Raw genomic sequence first — 27906 nt, 5'->3', positions numbered from 1 at the left:
TGTCACACACCGGCCCCATTATTTATAGAAAGACCCATCTACACCACAGAATTCATTGTCTGGTCTGAGTCTTCCACTGAACTGAGATACAACACAGACTAAGACTTTAGTTATACATTAGTTACCATATTTGGAGAGTAAAAAAAACCTTGAATGAAGGGCAAATTGGCAAATCATACAAGTCACTACACATAATACACATTTATAACAATACAGTAAATGACATTGTGTGTGGTAAATACACCCCAGTTTAAGTGAAAGCCAGGTGGATTGAGATAGAGAACAGTGGGTTGACCCAGACACTGGCTGACCTGACCTCAGGCCCTGCTCTTTGTTCACTGACTATTTATGTCACTCAGGAGTCAGGACCTTGACTGGCTGGGTGACTCAAAGCGTCCCCTATATGCTATGTCACTCTACACTTCACACCTTCTCCATGCAGGAATGTAGCGAGCAGATGCAGCCAGCCAGCACAGCCAGCACCACACACACACACACACACACACACACACACACACACACACACACACACACACACACACACACAAATATGCCCAGGCTTCAAACTCTCTACTCAGGGATGAAAGATGATAGAAATTAGGAAGAAAACGTATGGAACTGCTGCTAGCACTTCTACAAAAGGTCAATAATGCCGCTCCCGACTACTTTCCCAGTGGCAGTAATGAAGGCATGAAAATGTCATCTCTGAAAAGTCTGTTCTTTCAAGTGCTAGGTACTGGTTGATTGACAGTCTACTCTCTCAGCCATGCAGTTGCAACAGTGACATTAGCGCTTTTTCTTAACCATAATTGTTCTTTGGCTTCCTCTACAAACTAAGCAACTTCCTTACCAAGCTGATTCAGTCCCAAGTCAAACAAGTCTCTATCTGATGGTTTCTGTACTTAGTAAATAAAAGTCTATGTATGAGCCGATTCATATGAACATCACAAGCAGATTGTCTTGCAGAATCAGCTGGAGAAAAATAGCCCAGTCTCAGTAACTATTGGATTGAGTATGAACAGCTGATCTGTGGTCAGTGTGTGTCCTATGTGTTGGTCACTCACCACGCCGTAGGAATAGGTGTCACAGGTCTCAGACACGGGCAGGCTCTGGATGACCTCCGGGGCCATCCAGGGGAACGTGCCTACCAGGGACATGTGTGTGGTGTGGGAGTGGAACCGGGACGCCCCAAAATCACAGATCTGCACAGGGAAACAGGTACTGGTGAAGGCCCGGGTTTTAGCAAGAGTTGGGAGAAAAGGTTTTGCGTAAAACCAGTATGCAAACGTATGATCCCATGTATTCAGGAATGTGCAAACAAATGTACCTTAAGAACTCTGTCTGCCGTCACAACCACTGCAATAGAAAACATGTCTGTCAAGTCAGGAAAAATATGTATATTCAGGTTTCTTTTAATTCAGCTTATGTAATATTTGCCTCTGGCTATATCTGTTAGACCAGACGTGTCTTTTGTATAGACTCAGACACATAACAGAAGGCTAGATGATGAAGATGAATCTGAAATCTTACCATTCCTGGACTTCAGGTCTCTGTGGATAACCTTGACCGGGGCCTCGGAGTGTAAATAGTGCATGCCTGATGGAGAAATAAGATGGAGAAATAAAATTTTCCTCTGACCAATCAACGGGCAACCAGGCTGATATAAACAAGTCTGTGTTCATCTGTGCTCTCCTAAATGCCTCATCCATGCCTTCCTCACAATGTCCATTACTTATGTAAACTAAGGACACAGATTAATCACATGTAGGCCTTCGTGTTTTGACTTCACTTGTTCTCAATGAGACCGTATTGTTCTCAATGAGTTGGAATAGACCCCGAGCGTACATGTCTGAAATATATTCTACTGCTGAGTTGCTAATGAGCTAAAACAAATGTGGAATCTCAGTCAGTGTTTAAGTTTAGTCAAATGGCTTTGCAAAAATTCGACAAGAACACGTACCCTTGCAAGTTTTAAAGGAGCTAAGACAATGAATCATGACTGTACCTTTGGCAATCTCCATGGCCCAAGTCATGACCTGTTCCTGGTCCATCTCCTCACTCTCTGCACTGGACAGGTAGTCATACAGGGACCCTCCACTGGCATAATCTGTGGTGAAAACACATACCATTATAAAACTCCCAAAATATCATTTACATTGCTCTGCACTATATCAAATATGTCTTTTTACTATAGTTAAAAGGTCCAATGCAGCCGTTTTCATCTCAATATCAAATCATTTATGGGTAACAATTAAGTACCTTACTGTGATTGTTTTCAATTAAAATGGTCAAAAAGGAACAAAAATAGCTTCTCAGCAAAGAGCAATTACTCAAGCAAGAATTCTGCTAGGACTGTCTTGGGGTGGTCTGAGTGGGGAGGGGAAAACTGAAAACTAGCTGAAATTTCAGGCGGTCTTTTTCAGAACAGCTCTTAAATGCTGACCAAACCGGCGGCATTGCGTCTGCATAACCAAGCGCTAAAATATAACTTGGTTCTAGTTTAGATGCTTGACGTGCTGCAAGTCCCGCCCCTCCCATCTACTCATTGGGTGATTGAAAGAGGAACAAGGCCCACGCTTCAGCCCAGTTTGTGACGGTAATTCACCTTAAAGTTGGTTGCCAACTACCATATAAACTGAACAAAAATATAAACAGATATGCATCTGTTGGTCACAGATACCTTAAAAATAAGGTAGGGGCGTGGACCAGAAAACCATCTGGTGTGACCTGATTTGCCTCATGCAGCGTGACAAATTTCCCATGCATAGAGTTAATCAGGCTGTTGATTGTGACCTGTAGAATGTTATCCCACTCCTCTTCAAAGGCTGTGCAAAGTTGCTGGATATTGGCAGCAACTGGAACACGCTGCCGTACATGTCAATCTAGAGCATCCCAAACATGCACAATGGGTGACATGTCTGGGAGTATGCAGACCATGGAAGAACTGGGACATTTTCAGCATCCAGGAATTGTGTACAGATCTTTGCGACATAGGGCCGTGCATTATCATGCTGAAACATGAGGTGATGACGGCGGATTAATGGCACGACAAAGGGCCTCAGGATTTTGTCAGGGTATCTCTGTGCTTTCAAATTGCCATCAATAAAATGCAATTGTGTATCGTTGTGTGTATCTTATGCCTGCCCCCATAACATAACCCCACTGCCACCATGGGGCACTCTGTTCACAAAGTTGACATCAGCAAACCGATCGCACATACGACACCATACACGCTGTCTGCCATCTGCCCGGTACAGTTGAAACCGGGATTCATCCGTGAATAGCACACTTCACCAGTGTACCAGTGGCCATCGAAGGTGAGCATTTGCCTTCTGAAATCTGTTACGACGGCGAACTGCAGTCAGGTCAAGACCCTGGTGAGGATGACGAGCATGCAGATGAGCCTCTCTAAAACGGTTTCTGACAGTTTGTGCAGAAATCCTTCAGTTGTTCTATCCCACAGTTTCATCAGCTGTCTAGGTGGCTCATCTCAGATCATCCAGCAGGTGAAGAAACCGGATGTGGGGGCCCTGGGCTGGTGTGATTATACGTGGTCTGCGGTTGTGAGGCCGATTGAATGTAGTGCCATATTCTCTAAAACAATGTTGGAGGCAGCTTATGGTAGAGAAATAAACAAATTCTCTAGCAACAGCTCTGGTGGATATTCCTGCAGTCAGCATGCCAATTGCACGCTCCCTGAAAACTTGAGGCATCTGTGGCATTGTGTTGTGTGACAAACCTGCACATTTTAGAGTGGCCTTTTATTTTCCCCGGCACAAGGTGCACCTGTGTAATGATCATGCTGTTAAATCAGCTTCTTGATATGCCACACCTGCCAGGTAGATGGATTGTCTTGGCAAAGGAGAAATGCTTACTAACAGGGATGTAAACAAATTTGTGTACAGAATTTGAGCAATATAAGCTTTTTGTGCATATGGAACATTTCTGGGATCTTTTATTTCAGCTCATGAAACATGGTACCAACACTTTACATGTTGCATATATATTTTTGTTCAGTATACATTTCTTTGATTGTTTATACTGTACGATATATACAGTGCCTTCAGAAAGTATTCACACCCATTTACTTTTTCCAAATGTTGCTGTGTTACAGCCTGAATTTAAAATGGATTAAATTGAGATGTATTGTTACTGGCCTACACACAATATCCCATAATGTCAAAGTGGAATTACGTTTTTTGAAAATGTATAAAAAACTGTCTTGAGTTAATAAGTATTCAACCCCTTTGTTTTATGGCAAGCCTAAATACGTTCAGAAGTAAAAATGTGCTTAACAAGTCACATAATCTGTTGTATGGAGAGGAAGGAAACCACTCAGAGATTTTACCATTAGGCCAATGGTGACTTTTTAAAACAGTTACAGAGTTTAATAGCTGTGATAGGAGAAAAGTGAGGATGGATCAACAACATTGTAGTTACACCACAATACTAACCTAATTGACAGAGTGAAAAGAAGGAAGCCTGTACAGAATAAAAAGTAACAAGGCACTAAAGTAATACTGCAAAAAATGTGGCAAAGAAATTCACTTTTTGTTCTGAATACAAAGTCTTATGTTTGGGGCAAATCCAATACACACACATTACTGAGTACCATTCTCCATATTGTCAAGCATAGTGGTGGGTGCATCATGTTATGGGTATGCTTGTAAGGACTAGAGAGTTTTTCAGGTTAAGAAAATAAACGGAATGGCGCTAAGCACAGACAAAATTGCTAAGCACAGAGGAAAACCTGGTTCAGTCTGCTTTCTACCAGACACTGGTAGATTAATTCACCTTTCAGCAGGACAATAATCTAAAACACAAGTCCAAATCTACACGGGAGTTGCTTACCAAGAAGACAGTGAATGTTCCTGAGTGGCTAAGTAACAGTTTCAACTTAAATCTACTTGAAAATCTATGGCAAGACCTGAAAATGGTTATCTACACTCTTAGAAAAAAGGGTTCCAAAAGGGTTCTTCAGCTGTCATCATAGGAGAACCCTTTTTAGTTCAAGGTAGAAACCTTTCTGTTCCATGTAGAACCCTCTGGGGCAGAGGTTGTGCATGGAACCCAATAGCCAAATAACCTTTTTAGGTTCTAGATAGCACCTTTCTTTCTAAGTGTAGCAATGATCAACAACCAATTTGACAGAGCTTGAAGAATTTTGAAAAGATTAATGGGCAAGTGTTGCACAATCCAGGTGTGGAAAGTTCTTAGAGAAAGAGACTCACAGCTGTAATCGCTGCCAAAGGTGCATCTACAAAGTACTGACTCAGGGGTGTGAATAGTTATGTAAATTAGATATTTCTGTACTGCATTTTCAATAGATTTCCCCCAAAAAATCAAAACATTTGTTATGGGGTATTGTGTAAAAATCACAAAATGTGGAATAAGTCAAGGGGTATGAATACTTTCTGAAGGCACTGTACATAGTCTTAGCAAGAGTTTTGGCAGCAAGTTGAACCTATTATAATATTTAGCTACCTACGTTAGTTTAGCTAGCTAGCTATACCGGTCTCAGCCTCCTAGATTCCTAAATGACAGTGGCCGAAGAATCTAGTGTAGGCAATAAAAACATGTCCGTAAAACCAGCTCTAGCTTAGTTTACAAGAAAAACTGATGTTTATTTTCTTCAGGAAAATGTATTTTTATGCCCACGTAGTGTACAGCAGCAGCGAAAAAACAGAAACAGTCATTTCCAGAGAGTCCCCTGCAATTTGATCCCCCCCTTGTGCGAGAGAAAGGCCTATACAGGGCAGGCACTTGCTCGCTAGCTAATGATAGGATGTAGCCAGCTTGCTTTCAATAATGTTCAACTTGAACTGGCTAGGTAACGTTAGCTAGCCAACTAATTTCAACTCAAGACAAAAATATAATAACTAACCGGGGCTTCGTTTGCTAACCCAAAACAACATGCCTGTTCTTATAAAAGTTTGTGTATTTTCTAGGGCAAAAATAAATGAAGGATGGTACTTATCTACTAAATATATAGCTATGGCAGCATAGCAAAACGTATCAGCAAGCATTCAGGAACGTACACAGCTGGTTGCATAGTAACAGCATCAGCGTCACCAGCCTGAATCTATTCGGTAGTTGCAGTGCCTGTTTTAGCATAAAAAGTAATTTTTAAAATTAATTTTTCTCGCTATATGTTTATTGTGTGATTATATTTGATTTCCTTCACAGGCTATGTACAAAACCTGATGAATTTGTTGTTCAGCAGCGTCATGGGAACCCCCTACCATATCAGGAATTGTTACAGAAGGCCGAGGCAGTGGCTAGATACCAGTCCCGCTTCAGAGTAATGGAGGACACTTGAATCGGGTTGGTCACATTTGATCTGGTGAATTGTCAAATTACTATGTCCTGGAATTCATCTAACCACCTGTGTCTTGTATGTTGTAAGGAGGTGCCCCCTTCCACTGTGCCAATGGACTACTCCTGAGCCTGAGTGAATAATGCCACCCAGTCAGTGCCATGCTGGCATGTGTCCCTTGTGAATTAGCAGAGAATCAGGAACTCTGACTGGCTATGTTCAACAGTATAGTTACTGTTGGCTTCCATGACTGTGAGCGTAGGTCGGTCAGTCAGTCAGTCAGTCAGTCTCTGTGTGTGAAACAGGAGCTGTGTCGGATATAGGAGCCGAAGCAAGGCTCCTTCATGACTAGTATCTGTGATGAGAGAGGCCTGGAGCAAACAGGTCAGGGAACACCATATACCCTACAGGAAGGTATACTATTTGCACATTGTTATATTAGCAGAACACTCCTAATATACTTAAGGAACAATGGTTTCTTAAGTATTATGTGAAGTATTATTTTTTTTCTACATGGAACTGTTACACTTGAAAGGTATAAAAACACTTTTTTTCAAAATAGGGCTACTTAATGTTAGATCCCTCACTTCGAAGGCAGTTAGTCAATGAACTAATCACTGATCATAATCTTGATGTGATTGGCCTGACTGAAACATGGCTTAAGCCTGATGAATTTACTGTGTTAAATGAGACCTCTCCTCCTGGTTACACTAGTGACCATATCCGCATATCTGCGCATCCCGCAAAGGCAGAGTTATTGCTAACATTTACAATAGCAAATGTCAATTTACCACAACAAAAATGACTGCGTTTTTTAGATATCACAACCTCTTTCAATAATGACAGGAATGGAGGTCTTTATTTCAGTGAGATTGCTAAGACGAACACGGCCATGTTTAGTTTTGCCCAACCTAGATTGAGGCACAGACATGGTCTCAATGGGGATGGCTGAGCTGACTACATGGACTATGCTAGTGAAGAAAGTCCACTAAGCTGGCTGAAAGCAGTTTGCAACCAGCGATTGAATTGTGAGTGCTGTAGAGCAGAGCTTCTAGTCAGGAAATCTATGCAGCGTACTCAATCACTTTTTATAGCTACTGTTTACAGGCCTCCTGGGCCGTATACAGAGTTCCTCACTGAGTGCCCTAAATTCCTGTCGGACTTGTAGTCATGGCAGATAACAGGGAGGCCTGTACATTCACATTTTGGGTGACTTTAATATTTCATATGGAAAAGTCCACAGACCCTCTCCAAAAGGCTTTTGGAGCCATCAACGACTCAATGGGTTTTGTTCAACATGTTTCCGGACCTACTCATTGCCACAGTCATCCCCTGGATCTATTTTCTTCCCAGTGGAATAAATATTTTGGATCTAAAAGTTTTTTCCTCATAATCCTGGACTCACAGACCACCATCTTATTACGTTTGCAATAGCAACAAATAATCTGCTCTGAGTACAAAAATCAGTTAACCACCTAATCTGAGGATCTAAATGTAACATTGTGTAATACCTTAGATGCAGTCACACCCTTGAAAACAAAACCAAAATTGTCACAAGAAACTAACTTCCTCCCTGGTATACAGAAAATATTAGAGCCCTGAAGCAAGCTTCCAGAAAATTGGAACGGAAATTGCGCTCTACCAAACTGAAAGTATTCATACTAGCTTGGAAAGACAGTAACGTGCAATATCGAAGAGCCCTCACTGCTGCTGGATCATCCTATTTTTCCAACCTAATTGAGGAGAATAAGAACAATCCAAAAATGTATTTTTGATACTGTCGCAAAGCTAACGAAAAAGCAGCATTCTCCAAGAGAGGATGCCTTTCACTTCAGCTGTGATGAATTCATAAACTTCTTCGACAAAAATATCATGATCATTAGAAAGCAAATTACGGACTCCTCGTTGAATCTGCATATTTCTCCAAAGCTCAGTTGTACTGAGTCTGCACAAATCAGCTCAGGATCAATGGAGGATCAATGGAGACGCTCAAGTTTTTTTATCCTCCATTTTATTTGTCACATCCGCTGAATACAACAGGTGTAGACTTTACAGTGAAATACTTACAAGACCTTAACACTTATTTTTTCTTAACTGCATTGTTGGTTAAGTCAAAAATAGATAAGTTAAATTTTTTTTAAATAACAGCAACAAATAACTAAAGAGCTGCAGGAAAATAACAATAGCGAGGCTATATTACAGGGGGTACTGGTACAGAGTCAATGTTTGGGCACCGGTTAGTCGAGGTAATACGTACATGCAGGTAGAGTTAAAGTGACTATGCATAGATAATAAACAGAGAGTAGCAGCACCGTAAAAGAGGGGGTGGGGGGCAATGAAAATAGTCTGGGGAGCCATTTTATTAGCTGTTCAGAAGTCTTATGGCTTGCGGGTAAAAGCTGTTAAGATGTCTTTTGGACCTAGACTTGCCATGCGGTAGCGGAGAGGACAGTCTATGACTAAGGTGGCTGGAGTCTGACAATTTTTAGGGCCTTCCTCTGACACCGCCTGGTATAGAGGTCCTGGATGGCACGAAGCTTGGCCCCAGTGACGTACTGGGCCGTACGCACTACCCTCTGTTCTGCCTTGCGGTCGAGCAAGGCATTGCCATACCAGACAGTGTTGTAACCTGTCAGGATGCTCTCGATGGTGCAGCTGTAGAACATTTTGAGGATCTGAGAACCCATGCCAAATCTTTTCAGTCTCCTGAGCGGGAATAGGTTTTGTCATGCCCTCTTCACGACTGTCTTGGTGTGTTTGGACCATGATATAGCTTGTTGGTGATGTGATCTTGACACATTTATGAAAATAGTCATGGCCTCTAAACCTTCAAGCTGCATACTGGACCATATTCAAACTAAACTACTGAAAGAGCTACTTCCTGTGCTTGGCCCTCCCAGGTTGAACATAAATAAATGGCTCCCTATACACTAGATGTGTACCAAACTCACTAAAAGTGAGTAATAAAGCCTCTCTTGAAAAATCCAAACCTTGACCCAGAAAATGTTAAAACCTATCGGTCTATGGTGAATCTCCCATTCCTCTCAACATTTTTTGAAAAAGCTGTTGCGCAGTAACTCAATACCTTCCCGAAGACAAATAATGAACATGAAACGCTTTGGTCTGGTTTTAGACCCCATCATAGCACTGAGACTGCACTCGTGAAGGTGGTAAATGACCTTTTAATGACGTCAGACCAAGGCTCTGCATCTGTCCTCATACTCCTAGACCTTAGTGTTGCTTTTGACACCATTGATAGCATTCTCACATAGGTGTTCCTTTTCTAAAGGTGTGAAAGGGCAGTGTGGAGTGAAATAGGGATTGCATCATTTGTGGATCCGTTATGCAAATTGGAGTGGGTCTAGGGTTTCTGGGATAATGGTGTTGATGTGAGCCATGACCAGCCTTTCAAAGCATTTCATGGCTACAGACGTGAGTGCTACGGGTCAGTAGTCATTTAAGCAGGTTACCTTGGTGTTCTTGGGCACAGGGACTTTAGTGGTCTACTTGAAACATGTTGGTATTACAGACTCAGACAGGGAGAGGTTGAAAATGTCAGTGAAGACACTTGCCGTTTGGTCAGCGCATGCTCGGAGTACACGTCCTGGTAATCTGTCTGTTCCTGCGGCCTTGTGAATGTTGACCTGTTTAAAAGTCTTATTCACATCGGCTGCGGAGAGCTTGATCACACAGTCGTCCGGAACAGCTGATGCTCTCATGCATGTTTCAGTGTTGCTTGCCTCGAATCGAGCATAGAAGTTATTTAGCTTGTTTGGCAGGCTCGAGTCACTGGGCAGCTCTCGGCTGTGCTTCTCTTTGTAGCCTGTTATAGTTTGCAAGCCCTGACACATACGATGAGCGTCGGAGCCGGTGTAGTACAATTCAATCTTATTCCTGTATTGACGCTTTGCCTGTTTGATTGAAAGTCGGAGTGCATAGCGGGATTTCTTATAAGCTTCCGAGTCCCGCTCCTTGAAAGTGGCAGCTCAACCAACCATTTAGCTCAGTGCGAATGTTGCCTGTAATCCATGGCTTCTGGTTGGGCTATGTACGTACAGTCACTTTGGGGACAATGTCGTTGATGCACTTATTGATGAAGCCAGTGACTGATGTGGTGTACTCCTCAATGCCATCGGAAGAATCTCGGAACATATTCCAGTCTGTGCTAGCAAAACAGTCCTATAGTTTAATATCTGCTTCATCTGACCACTTTCTAATTGACCAAGTCACATGTGCTTCCTGCTTAATTTTTTTCTTGTAATCTGGAATCAGGAGGATAGAATTATGGTCAGATTTGCCAAATGGAGGGCTAAGGAGAGCTTTGTACACGTCTCTGTGTGTGGAGTAAAGGTGGTCTAGAGTTTTTCCCCTCTGGTTGCACATTTAACATGCTGATAGAAATGAGGTAAAACTGATTTAAGTCTCCCTGCATTAAAGTCCCCGGCCACTAGGAGCGCCGCCTCTGGATTGTAACGACGTTCGTTTGTTGAAGGAAGAGAGTCGGACCGAAATGCAGCGTGTTGGTTACTCATGACTTTAATTAAGTAATCGCGGTACATGAAATAACAGATACAAAATACAAAAACAACAAAACGGAACGTGAAACTATTACAGCCTATCTGGTGAACACTACACAGAGACAGGAACAATCACCCACGAATTACAAAGTGAACTCAGGCTACCTAAATACGGTTCCCAATCCGAGACAACGAGAATCACCTGACTCCAATTGAGAACCGCCTCAGGCAGCCAAGCCTAACTAGACACACCCCTAATCATACACAATCCCAATGCTAAACAAACCCCAATACGAACCCAACACATAAACCCATGTCACACCCTGGCCTGACCAAAATATATAATGAAAACACAAAACATATTGACCAAGGTGTGACATGGATGAGCGATTTCCTGTAGGGCTTATGGCGGTATACAGCTAATTGTGTGCAGTTTTAGTGCCAGCATCGGTCTGTGGTGGTATGTAGACAGCTACGAAAAATACAGATGAAAACTCTAGGTAGATAGTAGAGGTAGTAATCGGAATGGCCGATTAATTAGTGCCGATTTCAAGTTATAACAATTGGAAATTGTTATTTTGGGCACCGATTTTGCCGATTTAATTTATTTTCTTTTTTACACTTTTATTTAACTAGGCAAGTCAGTTAAGAACACATTCTTATTTTCAATGACGGCCTAGGAATGGTGGGCCAACTGCCTTGTTCAGGGGCAGAACGGCAGATTTTCACCTTGTCAACTCTGGGATTCAATCTTGCAACCTTACGGTTAACTAGTCCAACGCTCTAACCACCTGCCTCTCATTGCACTCCACAAGGAGCCTGCCTGTTACACGAATGCAGTAGAAGCCAAGGTAAGTTGCTAGGTAGCATTAAACTTATCTTATAAAAAACAATCAATCATAATCACTAGTTAACTACACATGGTTGATGATATTACTAGTTTATCTAGCGTGTCCTATGTTGCATATAATCGATGCAACGCTGGGGGATGATTTAACAAAAGCGCATTTGCGAAAAAAGCACAATCGTTGCACGACTGTACCTAACCATAAACACCAATGCCTTTCTTAAAATCAATACACAGAAGTACATATTTTTAAACCTGCATATTTAGCTAAAAGAAATCCAGGTTAGCAAGCAATATTAATCAGGTGAAATTGTGTCACTTCTCTTGCGTTCATTGCATGCAGAGTATATGCAACAGTTTGGGCATCCTGGCTCATTGCGAACTAATTTGCCAGAATTTTATGTAATTATGACATAACATTGAAGGTTGTACAATGTAACAAGAATAATTCGACTTAGGGATGTCACCCGTTAGATAAAATACTGAACGGTTCCGTATTTCACTGAAATAATAATACGTTTTGTTTTCGAAATTATAGTTTCCGGATTCGACCATATTAATGACCAAAGGCTCGTATTTCTGTGTGTTATTATGTTATAATTAAGTCTATGATTTGATATTTGATAGAGCAGTCTGACTGAGCGATGGTAGGCAGCAGCAGCAGGCTCGTAAGCATTCATTCAAACAGCACTTTTGTGCGTTTTGCCAGCAGCTCTTCGCAATGCTTCAAGCACAGCGCTGTTTATGACTTCAAGCCTATCAGCCTAATGGCTGGTGTAACCGATGTGAAATAGCTAGCTAGTTAGCGGGGTGCGCGCTAATAGCGTTTCAAACATCACTTGCTCTGAGACTTGGAATAGTTGTTCCTCTTGCTCTGCAATAGCCGCTGCTTTTGTGGAGCGATGGGTAACACTGCTTCGAATGTGACTGTTGTCGATGTGTTCCTGGTTCGAGCCCAGGTAGGGGCGAGGAGAGGGACGGAAGCTATACTGTTACACTGGCAATACTAAAGTGCCTATAAGAACATCCAATAGTGAAAGGTATATGAAATACAAATGTTATAGAGAGAAATAGTCCTGTAAATACTATATTAACTACAACCTAAAACCTCTTACCTTGGAATATTGAAGTCTCATGTTAAAAGGAACCACCAGCTTTCATATGTTCTCATGTTCTGAGCAAGAACTCAAACGTTAGCTTTTTTACATGGCATATATAAAAACTTCTCCAACACTTTGTTTTTGCATTATTTAAACCAAATTGAACATGTTTCATTATTTATTTGAGGCTAAATAGATTTTTATTGATGTATTATATTAAGTTAAAATAAGTGTTCATTCAGTATTGTTGTAATTGTCATTATTACAAATAAATTGTAAAACATTTTCTTTTTTAAATGGCCGATTAATCAGTATCAGTTTTTTTGGTCCTCCAATAAATCGGTATCGCAGTTGAAAATCCTCAACCTCTAGGTAGATAGTGTGGTCTACAGCTTATCATGAGATACTCTACCTCAGGCGAGCAAAACCTCGAGACTTCCTTAGATATCATGCACCAGCTGTTGTTTACAAATATGCATAGGCCCCCGCCCCGTGTCTTACCAGAGGCTGCCGATAGAGTGTATAACCCGTCAGCTGTATGTTATTAATGTCGTCGTTCAGCCACGACTCTGTAAAACATAAGATATTACAGTTTGTAATGTCCTGTTGGTAGGATATATGTGCTTTCAATTCATCCCATTTATCTTCCAGCGATTGAATGTTAGCTAACAGTACGGATGGCAGAGGCAGATTAGCCACTCGGCGCCTGATCCTCACAAGGCACCCAATCTCTTTCCGCAAAATCCGTTTCTTTCTCCAGCAAATGACAGGAATGAGGGCCTGTTCGGGCTTTTGGAGTATATCCTTCCCATCTGACTCATTAAAGAAAAATTATTAGTCCAATTTGAGGTGAGTATTCACTGTTCTGATGTCCAGAAGCTCTTTTCGGTCATAAGAGATGGTAGCAGCAACATTATGTACAAAATAAGTTAAACATTTTGTTGTGTTACAGCCTGAATTCAAAATTGATTTAATAAAAATAAAACATCTTGCCCATCTACACACAATACCCCATAATGACAAAGTGAAAACAAGTTTTTAGAAATTTTTGCAATTGTTTTGAAAATGAAATACAGAAATATCTAATTTACACAAGTATTCACACCCCCGAGTCAATACATTTTAGAATCCCCTTTCTTTCTTGGTAAGTCTGCACGCCTGGATTGTACAATATTTGCACTTTATTCTTTTAAAAATTCTTCAAGCTCTATAATGTTGCTTCCTAGACATTTTCAAGTCTTGCCATAGACTTTCAAACCGATATAAGTCAAACTGTAACTAGGCCACTCAGGAACATTCAATGTTGTCTTGGTAAGCAACTACAGTGTATATTTGGCCTTCTGTTTTAGGTTATTGTCCTGCTCAAAGGTGAATTAGTCTCCCGGTGTCTGTTGGAAAGCAGACTGAACCAGGTTTTCCTATAGGTTTTTGCCTGTGCTTAGCTCTAATCCGTTTCTTTTTATCCAAAAAAACTCCCTTTTCCTTGCTAAAGACAAGCTTACACATAACATGATGCAGCCACCACCATGCTTGAAAATATGAAGAGTGGTGTGTTGTGTTGGATTTTCCCCAAACGTAACACTTTGTCTTCAGGACATAAAAGTTCATTTCTTTGCCAAATCTGTTTTCAGTTTTACTTCAGGGCCTTATTGCAAACAGGATGCATGTTTTGAAAAAGTTTTATTCTGTACAAGTATAGAAGTTCCGGCACCTACAGAGATGGCCGCCTCGCTTCGCGTTCCTAGGAAACTATGCAGTATTTTGTTTTTTTACGTGTTACTTCTTAAGTTGGTACCCCAGATATCTTAGATTTTATTACATACAGTCGGGAGGAGCTATTGGATATAAGAGCAACGTCAACTCGCCAACATTACGACCAAGAATACAACTTTTCCGATGCTGTCACGCCTTGGTCATTGTATTTTGTGTTTTCGTTATATGTTTGGTCAGGCCAGGGTGTGACATGGATTTATGTTGTTGTATTTCGTATTGGGGTTTTGTTTATTGGGATTGTGGTTGAGTAGGGGTGTTGTATAGGCTTGGCTGCCTGAGGTGATTCTCAATCAGAGTCAGGTATTCTCGTTGTCTCTGATTGGGAACCGTATTTAGGTAGCCTGAGTTCGATTTGTATTTCGTGGGTGATTGTTCCTGTCTCTGTGTAGTTCACCAGATAGGCTGTAATTAGTTTTCACGTTCCGTTTGTTGTTTTGTATTTGTATAGTTATTTCATGTATCGTCATTTTCTTCATTAAAGTAACATGAGTAACCACCACGCTGCATTTCGGCATTACGCCGTTACAGATGCGGATCTTCTGTTTTGCCCAACACCCAGGACAATGGATAGGATCCCCTCCGGTGAACCAAAACATCGACGCCGTAAAAGGGGCAGACGATGCGGTCTTCTGGTCAGGCTCCGGAGACGGGCACATCGCGCACCGCTCCCGAGCATACTACTCGTCAATGTCCAGTCTCTTGACAACAAGGTAGTTGAAATCCGAGCAAGGGTAGCATTCCAGAGAGACATAAGAGACTGTAACGTTCTTTGCTTCATGGAAACATGGCTCACTCAAGACACGCTATCGGAGTCGGTACAGATCAAATCAAATCTATTTATATATCCCTTCATACATCAGATGAGATCTCAAAGTGCTGTACAGAAACCCAGCCTAAAACCCCAAACAGCAAGCAATGCAGGTGTAGAAGCACGGTGGCTAGGAAAAACTCCCTAGAAAGGCCAAAACCTAGGAAGAAACCAGGCTATCAGGGGTGGCCAGTCCTCTTCTGGCTGTGCTGGGTGGAGATTATAACAGAACATGGCCAAGATGTTAAAATGTTCATAAATGACCAGCATGGCTGGTTTCTTCTTCAGCCAGCTGGTTTCTTCACGCATCGCGCCAACAGAAACAAGCATTTTTCTGGTAAGAAGAAGGGCGGGGGGGGGGGGTATGCCTTAAGATTAACGAGACGTGGTGTGATCATAACAACATACAGGAACTCAAGTCCTCCTGTTCACCTGACTTAGAATTCCTCACAATCAAATGTCGACCGCATTATATACAAAGAACATTCTCTACGATTATAATCACAGCCGCATATATCCCCCCGCCCCCCAAGCAGACACATCAACTGCCCTGAACTAACTTTATTTGACTCTATGTAAAATGGAAACCACATATCCCGAGGCTGCATTCATTGTAGCTGGGGATTTTAACAAGGCTAATCTGAAAACAAGACTCCCTAAATTCTATCAGCATATCGATTGTGCAACCAAGGCTGGTAAAACCCTGGATCATTGTTATTCTGACTTCTGCGACACATATAAGGCCCTCCCCTGCCCTCCTTTCGGAAAAGCTGACCACGACTCCATTTGGTTGCTTCCAGCCTATAGACAGAAACTAAAACAGGAAGCTCCCGCGCTCAAGTCTGTTCAACGCTGGTCTGACCAATCTGATTCCACGCTTCAAGATTGCTTCGATCACGACTGGGATATGTTCCGCATTGCGTCAAACAACAACATTGACGAATACGCTGATTCGGTGAGCGAGTTTATTAGCAAGTGCATCGGCGATGTCGTACCCACGGCGACTATTAAAACATTCCCAAACCAGAAACCGTGGATTGATGGCAGCATTCGCGCGAAACTGAAAGCGCGAACCACTGCTTTTAATCAGGACAAGGTGACCGGAAACATGACCGAATACAAACAGTGTAGCTATTCCCTCCGCAAGGCAATCATCCAAGCTAAGCGTCAGTAGAGAGACAACGTAGAGTCGCAATTCAACGGCTCAGACACGAGAGGTATGTGGCAGGGTCTACAGTCAATCACGGATTACAAAACATTTAAACGTGTTAACCCTCGCAAGGCTGCAGGCCCAGACGGCATCCCCAGCCGCGTCCTCAGAGCATGCGCAGACCAGCTGGCTGGTGTGTTTACGGACATATTCAATCAATCCATTTCCCAGTCTACTCTTCCCACATGCTTCAAGAGGGCCACCATTGTTCCTGTTCCCAAGAAAGCTAAGGTAACTGAGCTAAACGACTACTCACTTCCGTCATCATGAAGTGCTTTGAGAGACTAGTCAAGGACCATATCACCTCCACCCTAAACCCACTCCAATTTGCTTACCACCCCAATAGGTCCACAGACGACGCAATCGCAACCACACTGCACACTGCCCTAACCCATCTGGACAAGAGGAATATCTATGTGAGAATGCTGTTCCTCGACTACAGCTCAGCATTTAACACCATAGTACCCGCCAAACTCATCATCATGCTCGAGACCCTAGGTCTCAACCCCGCCCTGTGCAACTGGGTACTGGACTTCCTGACAGGCCGCCCCCAGGTGGTGAGGGTAGGTAACAACATCTCCACCCCGCTGATCCTCAACACTGGGGCCCCACAAGGGTGCGTTCTGAGCCCTCTCCTGTACTGCCTGTTCACCCGCGACTGCGTGGCCATGCACGCCTCCAACTCAATCATCAAGTTTGCAGACGACACTACAGTGGTAGGCTTGATTACCAACAACGACGAGACAGCCTACAGGGAGGAGGTGAGGGCCCTCGGAGTGTGGTGTCAGGAAAATAACCTCACACTCAACGTCAACAAAACTAAGGAGATGATTGTGGACTTCAGGAAACAGCAGAGGGAGCACCCCCCTATCCACATCAATGGGACAGTAGTGGAGAGGGTATTAAGTTTTAAGTTCCTCGGCATACACATCACGGACAAACTGACAAACTGAATTGATCCACCCACACAGACAGCGTGGTGAAGAAGCCTCAGGAGGCTGAAGAAATTTGGCTTGTCTCCAAAAGCACTCACAAACTTTTACAGGTGCACAATCGAGAGCATCCTGTGGGGCTGCCTGATAAGGCAACTGCTCCATCCACAACCGTAAGGCTCTCCAGAGGGTAGTGAGGTCTGCACAACTCATCACCGGGGGAAAACTACCTGCCCTCCATGACACCTACACCACCCGATGTCACAGGAAGGACATAAAGATCATCAAGGACAACAACCACCCGAGCCACTGCCTGTTCACCCCGCTATCATCCAGAAGGCGAGGTCAGTACAGGTGCATCAAAGCAGGGACCGAGAGACTGAAAAACAGCTTCTATCTCAAGGCCATCAGACTGTTAAACAGCCACCACCACTAACATTGACTAGCTGCTGTATCACTAGCCACTTTAAACAATGCCACTTCATATAATGTTTACATACCCTACATTACTCATCTCATACAGTGGGGCAAACAAGTATTTAGTCAGCCACCAATTGTGCTAGTTCTCCCACTTAAAAAGATGCCTGTAATTTTCATCATAGGTACACTTCAACTATGACAATCAAAACGAGAAGAAAAAAATCCAGAAAATCACATTGTAGGATTTTAAATGAATTTATTTGCAAATTATGGTGGAAAATAAATACCTACAAACAAGCAAGATTTCTGGCTCTCACAGACCTGTAACTTCTTCTTTAAGAGGCTCCTCTGTCCTCCACTCGTTACCTGTATTAATGGCACCTGTTTGAACTTGTTATCAGTATAAAAGACACCTGTCCACAACCTCAAACAGTCACACTCCAAACTCCACAATGGCCAAGACCAAAGAGCTGTCAAAGGACACCAGAAACAAAATTGTAGACCTGCACCAGGCCGGGAAGACTGAATCTGCAATAGATAAGCAGCTTGGTTTGAAGAAATCAACTGTGGGAGCAATTATTAGGAAATGGAAGACATACAAGACCACTGATAATCTCCCTCGATCTGGGGCTCCACGCAAGATCTCACCCCGTGGGGTCAAAATGATCACAAGAACGGTGAGCAAAAATCCCAGAACCACACGGGGGGACCTAGTGAATGACCTGCAGAGCGCTGGGACCAAAGTAACAAAGCCTACCATCAGTAACACACTACACCACCAGGGACTCAAATCCTGCAGTGCCAGATGTGTCCCCCTGCTTAAGCCAGTACATGTCCAGGCCCATCTGAAGTTTGCTAGAGAGCTTTTGGATGATCCAGAAGAAGATTGTGAGAATGTCATATGGTCAGATGAAACCAAAATAGAACTTTTTGGTAAAAACTCAACTCGTCGTGTTTGGAGGACAAAGAATGCAAAGAAGAGTTGCATCCAAAGAACACCATACCTACTGTGAAGCATGGGGGTGGAAACATCATGCTTTGGGGCTGTTTTCTGCAAAGGGACCAGGACGACTGATCCGTGTAAAGGAAAGAATGAATGGGGCCATGTATCGTGAGATTTTGAGTGAAAACCTCCTTCCATCAGCAAGGGCATTAAAGAGGAAACGTGGCTGGGTCTTTCAGCATGACAATGATCCCAAACACACCGCCCGGGCAACGAAGGAGTGGCTTCGTAAGAAGCATTTCAAGGTCCTGGAGTGGCCTATCCAGTCTCCAGATCTCAACCCCATAGAAAATCTTTGGAGGGAGTTGAAAGTCCGTGTTGCCCAGCAACAGTCCCAAAACATCACTGCTCTAGAGGAGATCTGCATGGAGGAATGGGCCAAAATACCAGCAACAGTGTGTGAAAACCTTGTGAAGACTTACAGAAAACGTTTGATCTCTGTCATTGCCAACAAAGAGTATATAACAAAGTATTGAGATAAACTTTTGTTATTGACCAAATACTTATTTTCCACCATAATTTGCACATAAATTAATTGAAAATCCTACAATGTGATTTTCTGGATTTTTTTCCCTCATTTTGTCTGTCATAGTTGAAGTGTACCAATGATGAAAATTACAGGCCTCTCTCATCTTTAAGTGGGAGAACTTGCACAATTGGTGGCTGACTAAATACTTTTTTGCACCATCTACTGCATCTTGCCATCTTGATGTAATACATGTATCACTAGCCACTTTAAACAATGCCACTTTTATATGTGGACATAACCTACATTACTCATCTCATATGTATATACTGTACTCGATACCATCTACTGCATCTTGCCTATGCCATTCTGTACCATCACTCATTCATATATTATTATGTACATATTCGTCATTCCTTTACACTTGTGTGTGTATAAGGTAGTTGTTGTGGAATTGTTAGGTTAGATTACTCGTTGGTTATTACTGTATTGTCGGAACTAGAAGCACAAGCATTTCGCTACACTCGCATTAACATCTGCTAACCATGTGTATGTGACAAATAACATTTGATTTGATTTCACTCTGTCATTTAGGTTAGTATTGTGGAGTAACTACAATGTTGTTGATCCATCCTCAGTTTTCTTCTATCACAGCCATTAAACTCTAACTGTTTTAAAGTCACCATTGGCCTCATTGTGAAATCCCTGAGTGGTTTCTTTCCTCTCTGGCAACTGAGTTAGGAAGGACAGCTGTATCTTTGTAGTGACTAGGTGTATTGATATATCCACTATCCAAAGTGTAATTAATAACTTCACCACCATTTGGGGCATAAAATCATCGAAGCTCTGCAGATTTTGTTGTGAGGATACAGAATCAATAGACCATTTATTTTGGTATTGCCCTCGGGTAGCCTGTTTCTGGTCTCAGGTTCAGGAATGGCTGAAAATGCATAGCATTGATCTAAAATTGACCCTAGAAATAGTACTGTTAGGAGATCTGGAGAGACCGGGTCAGTCAATTACTAATATACTAATACTCTTAGTAAAAGTATTTATCTTCAACACGCAATCTGTAGATTCTATTCGATTAGATAGATTGAAATTGTACGTTAAACATTATAGCATGTGTTGCTTAGAAACACGAAGTGGGTGGCCAGCAGAGATAGATGGGATGGGCTGAGGGAAGCTAAGGGTTGGTATGTGGAATTGGAGACATGTGGGAGTGGAGTTGCTGTGAGAGAGAGAATGATGGTCAAAAGATAAAGGAGAAAAAAAAGTCTAAATAAAACATAAAAGTACATTTGAATGACATTAAGTGGCAGTGTTTTTACAACTAATGAGGGTTTGCCTGAGGCTGATGCCGTGCAGGTGTTTGTACACATGCATATACACACACTCTCATTAAAATAAATACATAGAAGATCACACACATACATGTAATAGTGCCAGACATGCACACAAACATATACAGTTGGCATGCTGTTATGATTTCAGTTGTCCTTGATGTCCTTTGTTTTAAATGTATTTTTAATTTGAATTTTTTGTATTGTTGTTTTCTTCTGTTTTCTTTTTTCTCTTTAGTCATTTTTTTCTCTTGGTTGTTGGTGCATTGGGGGTTCTTGGGGGTGGGGAATGGAATTCATTGTATTTTTATTTTCTTTCTTCTGGGGGGGGGGGGACTGTGGGAGGGGTCTCGAATGGTTGAGGGACAGTTATTGGAGAACTGTGGGGGGTGTGACACCCTGATCTTAGAGATCCTTATTTATTCTCTATGTTTGGTTAGGTCAGGGTGTGACTCGGGTGGGAGAATCTATGTTTTCTATTTCTTTGTTGTTTTTGCCAAGTGTGGTTCCCAATCAGAGGCAGCTGTCTATCGTTGTCTCTGATTGGGGATCATATATAAGTTGTGATTTTCCGTTTGGGTTTTTGGGGAGTTCTTTTCTCTTTAGCTGTTTTGTTGCCTGACAGAACTGTGCGCTTTCGTTTTTTCTACTTTGTTATTTTGTTGCGGTGTTCAGTTTGAGAGCCGTTACATTGGCAAAAAAGGAAACTATGACAATATGTTATGTCACTATCATGCACAAGCACCCTCACACATAAAGATGGCTCTGTTGCAGAAAGACTGATACATGTTTGTCCTTCATGTTCTAATACTTTAATGTTACCCCCTCGTGTTTTTTGTAATAAATAATCATTTAAAATTAAAAAACAAAATAATAACTTTGCCATGCTCAAAGTGATATTCAATGTAGGCTTTTTTTTCTTCTTTCTACCCATTTACCAATAGGTGCCCTTCTTTCGAGGCATTGGAAAACCTCCCTGATCTTTGTGGTTGAATCTGTTTGAAATTCACTGATCGACAGAGGGACCTTACATATAACTGTATGTGTGGGGAACAGAGATGAGGTAGTCATTAAAAGATCATGTTAAACACTTTTTGCACACAGAGTGAGTCCATGCAACTTATTATGTGACTTGTTAAGCACATTTATACTCTTGAACTTATTTAGGCTTGTCATAACAAAGGGGTTGAATACTTATTGATGCAAGACATTTCAGCTTTTCTATTAATTATTAACATTTCTAAGAACATAATTCCACTTTTACATTATGGGGTATGTATGTAAACTTCAGACTTCAACTGCGTATGTATATAAATAAAACTCCCAGTAATTTATTGGGTAAAACAACCCACTAATTTACTGGGAGTTTATATACAGTTGATGTCGGAAGTTTACATACACCTTAGCCAAATACATTTAAACTCCGTTTTCCACAATTCCTGACATTTAATCCCTGTAAAAAATTCCCTGTCTTAGGTCAGTTAGGATCACCACTTTATTTTAAGAATGTGATATGTCAGAATAATAGTAGAGCTATGCTAGCTAACTGCTGTCAGCTTGGTTAAACACAAGGTCAGCGCAGGTTTTAGCCTCCACATAAAACTGAATTAGCTGACCATCTTAAGATGGCAAGTCAGTCAGGAGAGGAGAAGTCCTGAACATCGATCTCATAGCAAAGCTAGCTTAGCTTACCTCACTACTGGCCTTGTTGTGATTGAATGGCAAAGACACACCAAAGAAACACCCACATCAGACCGACACACACTCATGACCGCTAGCATTTCTTAATGAGCATTGATGGAAAACAAGGAAGTGCAGTCACCCTATAAACTATCAATGTCAAAACTATATCCCTGTAAAAACTATTTTTCTATCATGTTCAAGAAGGATCAGACCATATTACTCTAATGCATACTTTCCCCAGACCAGTAGTGAAGGGAAACACACGAACATAGCAATAACAGAAGCATCATGTGGAAGTAGGATGCTTGGATAGTCCATGCAACACCTCCTTATAAAAAGGCCACAAGCACTGCCAATAATCATTGTTAAATCATTGAGACACTTCGGTACCGGGGAGACACAGAGACAGACAGACACACAGCTCTCCTGTCGCTCCATGAACTATAGAGTGGCCTCACCTGACAAAGACAGATGGCTAAAATTGACATTATCTGATATCAACTAGACTAGTGGGAGTCTGATGTTTGCACAACATACATTCCTATCTCACCACAGATAATAGTGCAAACAAGAATCACGGTTGAGGGAAGGAACCAGGCCTGTACTTGTAATTAATAATATGAATTGACCTGACCATATTATGCCCTAATATAAATCCAGGAAGGATGTAGGTTATAGATCTAATCATTTACATTATGTGGTTTAGATACAAACACCAAGATCTCTTACAGATTTCATTGTGGTCTTAAGGGTTACTCTCAACCCCAATTTCAGCCTTTGCCCAAACCCTTAAAAAAATATAAAAAAATGTATTCAGGTGTGAATTGCGCATAAATATTAATTTTGGGGGTGGGTAAATGTAGTTGTACCTGATCCCAACACTTCCTCACTAAAGCATACTTACCAGAAGTCCACTGGCACTCTGATAATAAAACTACAGTATGTGCATCGTTAGCAAATGTGGCTCTGGACAGGTAGCTCACAGTGGTAATGTCACGTCGGTATGAAGAGATCGGGAGACAGGCGCAGGAATGCGTAATAGGGATTTTATTACCCAAATTACAGCGTGCTGTTGAAAGGCCCCGGGGTTGAAGACCAAACAAACACGTATACAAAACGTAGAAACCCAAACAAAAGAGTGAGGAGTACCTTGAATAAATACACAATCGCACAATGATTATCACATTGGACAAGACCCGTAATCATCTGCACAATATATGTGGCACGAAAGCCAAAACAACATAGCACAGGTACTCACACAAACCAACGGACATTGGAACAATAATCGACAGGACAATGGTAAACAAAGGGCACACTTATACAATTACTAATCAAAGGGAATAGGGACCAGGTGTGCGTAATGACAGTTCCGGAGGGATCCGTGACAGGTAAGTTCCTGACATCTATTGCCACTTGCCAACACAATCTCACACTTAATTCGTGCAAATATGTACAAAAAGTATTTCAGCGGAATATGTGTGTTTAATGCATTTTTGTGTGGCTTAATTTGTGTGAAAAGACACATTTTTGTTTGACTTAAAAAAAATGTTTGGGGGCAAACTTCAGAACAACATCTTTTGAATGTTATTAGAGCAATGCATGATGGGCAATGGTTTTCTACACTATAATAGTAGCCTTACTTTTTTTAAATGATTTTTTATTAATGTCAATACTGTTTTCTATGCTTGTTTTCTGTTTAACACTTTGGGACACTGGTGCACTTGCAGTCAGAGAGGCCCTTTTTTCATGTAGGCAACAGTAGGCCTACACGATTTTCTTCATAACGCATTTCATATTTTATGGAGCCTACATTATACAATTTTCTTTATAATGCATTTTATACAAGGCTATCTTGAATTTGATGAGGGTTTCCAGATTGGAGAATATATAAACTACCGTTCAAACGTTTGCGGTTACTTACAAATGTCCTTGTTTTTGAAAGATGTTTTTTGTTGTTGTCCATTAGTAAATAAATAAATAATAAACAATAGTACGCAAGTATAACACCATGGGACCACGCAGCCGTCCTACCGCTCAGGAAGGAGACGCGTTCTGTCTCCTAGAGAGGAACGTACTTTGGTGCGAAAGGTGCAAATCAATCCCAGAACAACAACAAAGGACCTTGTGAAGATGCTGAAGGAAACAGGTACAAAAGTATCTACATCCACAGTAAAACGAGTCCTATGTCGACATAACCTGAAAGGCCGCTCAGCAAGGAAGAAGCCACTGCTCCAAAACCACCATAAAAAAAATCCAGACTACGGTTTGCAACTGCAAAATAGGGACAAAGATCGTACTTTTTGGAGAAATGTCCTCTGGTCTGATGAAACACAAATATAACTGTTTGGCCATAATGACCACTGTTATGTTTGGAGGAAAAAGGGGAGGCTTGCAAGCCAAAGAACACCATCCCAACCGGGAAGCACGGGGGTGGCAGCATCATGATGTGGGGGTGCTTTGCGGCAGGAGGGACTGGTGCACTTCACAAAATAGATGGCTTCATGAGAAAGGAAAATGATGTGGATATATTGAAGCAACATGTCAAAACATCAGTCAGGAAGTTAAAGTTTGGTCACAAATGGGTCGTCCAAATGGACAATGACCCCAAGCATACTTCCAAAGTTGTGGCAAAATGGCGTAAGGACAAGAAAGTCAAGGTATTGGAGGGCCATCACAAAGCCCTGACCTCAAACCTATAGAAGATTTGTGGGCAGAACTGAAAAAGCGTGTGCGAGCAAGGAGGCCTTACAAACCTGACTCAGTTACACCAGCTCTGTCATGAGGAATGGGCCAAATTTCACCGAACTTATTGAGGGAAGCTTGTGGAAGGCTACCTGAAACATTTGACCCAGGTTAAACAATTGAAAGGCAACGCTACCAAATACTAATTGAGTGTATGTAACTACTCCAAGTCTCAGAGCGAGTGACAACGCTATTAGCGCGCACCCCGCTAACTAGCTAACCATTTCACATCGGTTACACCAGCCATTAGGCTGTTAGGCTTGAAGTCATAAACAGCGGTGTGCTTGCGAAGAGCTGCTGGCAAAATGCACGAAAGCGCTGTTTGAATGAATGCTTACGAGCCTGCTGCTGCCTACCAAAGCTCAGTCAGACTGCTCTATCAAATCATAGACTTAATTATAACATAACACACAGAAATACGAGCCTTTGGTCATTAATATGGTTGAATCCAGAAACTATCATTTCGAAAACAAAACGTTTATTATTTCAGTGAAATAAGGAACCGTTCGGTATTTTATCTAACGGGTGACATCCCGTCCAGTCTAAATATTCTTGTTACATTGCACAACCTTCAATGTTATAATTACGTAAAATTCTGGCAAATTAGTTTGCAATAAGCCAGGCTGCCCAAACTGTTGCATATACCCTGACTCCGCGTGCAATGAACGCAAGAGAAGTCACCTGGTTAATATAGCCTGCTAACCTGGATTTCTTTTAGCTAAATATGCAGGTTTAAAAATATATACTTATGTGTATTGGTTTTAAGAAAGGCATTGGTGTTTATGGTTAGGTACAGTCGTCCAACGATTGTGCTTTTTTCACAAATGCGCTTTTGTTAAATCATCCCCAAGCGTTGCATTGATTATATGCAACGCAGGACACGCTAGATAAACTAGTAATATCATCAACCATGTGTACTTAACTAGTGATTATGATTGATTGTTTTTTTATAAGATAAGTTTAATGCTAGCTAGCAACTTGCCTTGGTTGCTACTGCATTCACGTAACAGGCAGTCTCCTCGTGGAGTGCAATGAGAGGCAGGTGGTTAGAGCGTTGGAATAGTTAACTGTAAGGTTGCAAGATTGGATCCCCTGAGCTGACAAGGTGAAAATCTGTCGTTCTGCCCCTGAACAAGGCAGTTAACCCACTGTTCCTAGGCCGTCATTGAAAATAAGAATGTGTTCTTAACTGACTTGCCTAGTTAAATAAAGGTATAAGTTCTTTTTACATTTTTTATTTAATTTAAAAAATAACTTTTTTTTAAAAATCGGCAAAATCAGTGCCCAAAAATACAGATTTCCGATTGTTATGCAAACTCATTATAGTTGCAAAATCCGTGCTTCTACACCTGCATTGCTGGCTGTTTGGGGTTTTAGGCTGGGTTTCTGTACAGCACTTTAAGATATCAGTTGATGTACGAAGGGCTATATAATTTGATTTTGATTTGAGCTCCAATAACTTTCAAAATATTGTTCCGAAGTTTCCCCCCCAAAAAATGTATTTTCCTATGAATGTAGTCGCACAAAGAGTTGTGTATTTTCCGAAGAATTAAGTCACACAAAAATTTGTGTATTTTCAAAGGAACTAAAAACACACAAAATCTGCTGAAATATTTTTGTATATATTTGCACGAATTGAGTGTGAGATTGTGTTGCACTTGCAGTGTAAGTTCGAATCCCCCATGGTGGACTCACATTTAATAAGGTATTCACATTTATTGCGGTATTCACATTTAATAAGGTATTCACATTTATTGCGGTATTGTGTTGGGAAGAAAAGTGCAATCATCACCTTGAAAATGAAGATCAGGGGCTCAAATTCAATCCAACCCACATTGCAGTATATAAGCAGTAGCTTTTTATCCAATGGTCAAATTAACTCACATATTTGTCTTGGGTACTGTATAAAAACTACACTACACTCTTAAAAAAAGGTGCTATCTAGAACCTAAAAGGGTTCTTCAGCTGTCTCCATGGGAGAATCCTTGGAAGAACCCTTTTTGGTTCCAGGCAGAACCCTTTTGGTTCCAGGTAGAACCCTTATGGGTTCCATATACAACCCTTTCTCTTTGGAAAGGGTTGTACAAGAACTGAAAAGCTCAGTTCTGGTGACCTTTTAAAATAACATTCTAATCCAAAGCCGACACCATGTAAAATGTAATTTCCACCGCTAGAAATGAGCCATGCATATTATCAGGTATGCTATTAGCAATAAGCATTATCATCAGTAGCCCAACTGATGCAGCATAGTGGCTATAAATAAAAAGGCTGAAGCATGGGGCTTCCTATCTACATTTAGCCCATCGGGCTAATCATTAGCCAGATCTCAAATGTGATCTTTTAAATAGTCAGCATCCTATTGATTGATTTTATGTCCCAAAAAACTTGCATAAACAGTGAATATAATATAATGGGGTAATCCGCCACCTGTTATAACACCCCCCCCCCCCCCTGCCTGTACTTTTTACAGAAACCACATCATGTCACCCTGGTTGCCACTACTCTTGCTGAAACAAAAAAATGTAATCTGTCTCATCACAATGTTTTAAGTCACTCCAAGAAAATTATTTTAGGTAGGGTGGCATTTTACCCAAAGTTACCCTACAATTGACCCGTGTTACATATAGCCCACTCTCCCCTGTGCACTCACAGTGCATTGCTGAGAAGTAACCTGCTTAACCATGCAGCTGCAAAGGTCTCTGGGTTTAAAATGGTGCAGCTGGCACATATTTAGGGGTTGAGAAAT

At 41.5% G+C, this 27906-nt stretch overlaps 1 protein-coding gene across 3 annotated transcripts in view; it reads right to left on the bottom strand.

Annotated features, from left to right (window-relative positions):
- map3k20a (mitogen-activated protein kinase kinase kinase 20a) overlaps nucleotides 1-27906 on the bottom strand; it is a 56294-nt gene that overhangs the window by 21564 nt on the left and 6824 nt on the right. For all 3 annotated transcript variants that reach the window (XM_029633772.2, XM_029633788.2, XM_029633779.2), the window contains exons 4-7: nucleotides 2006-2107; nucleotides 1531-1596; nucleotides 1328-1356; nucleotides 1065-1202 (exon numbers count right to left, since the gene is read on the bottom strand). In XM_029633772.2, coding sequence (XP_029489632.2) covers nucleotides 1065-1202; nucleotides 1328-1356; nucleotides 1531-1596; nucleotides 2006-2107 — 335 coding nt within the window. The remainder of the gene's footprint in view (nucleotides 1-1064; nucleotides 1203-1327; nucleotides 1357-1530; nucleotides 1597-2005; nucleotides 2108-27906) is intronic.

This window comes from Oncorhynchus nerka, linkage group LG3 (assembly GCF_034236695.1).
Source record: "Oncorhynchus nerka isolate Pitt River linkage group LG3, Oner_Uvic_2.0, whole genome shotgun sequence".
Lineage (NCBI taxonomy): Eukaryota > Metazoa > Chordata > Actinopteri > Salmoniformes > Salmonidae > Oncorhynchus > Oncorhynchus nerka.
This window is presented reverse-complemented; position numbering and strand designations above follow the sequence as displayed.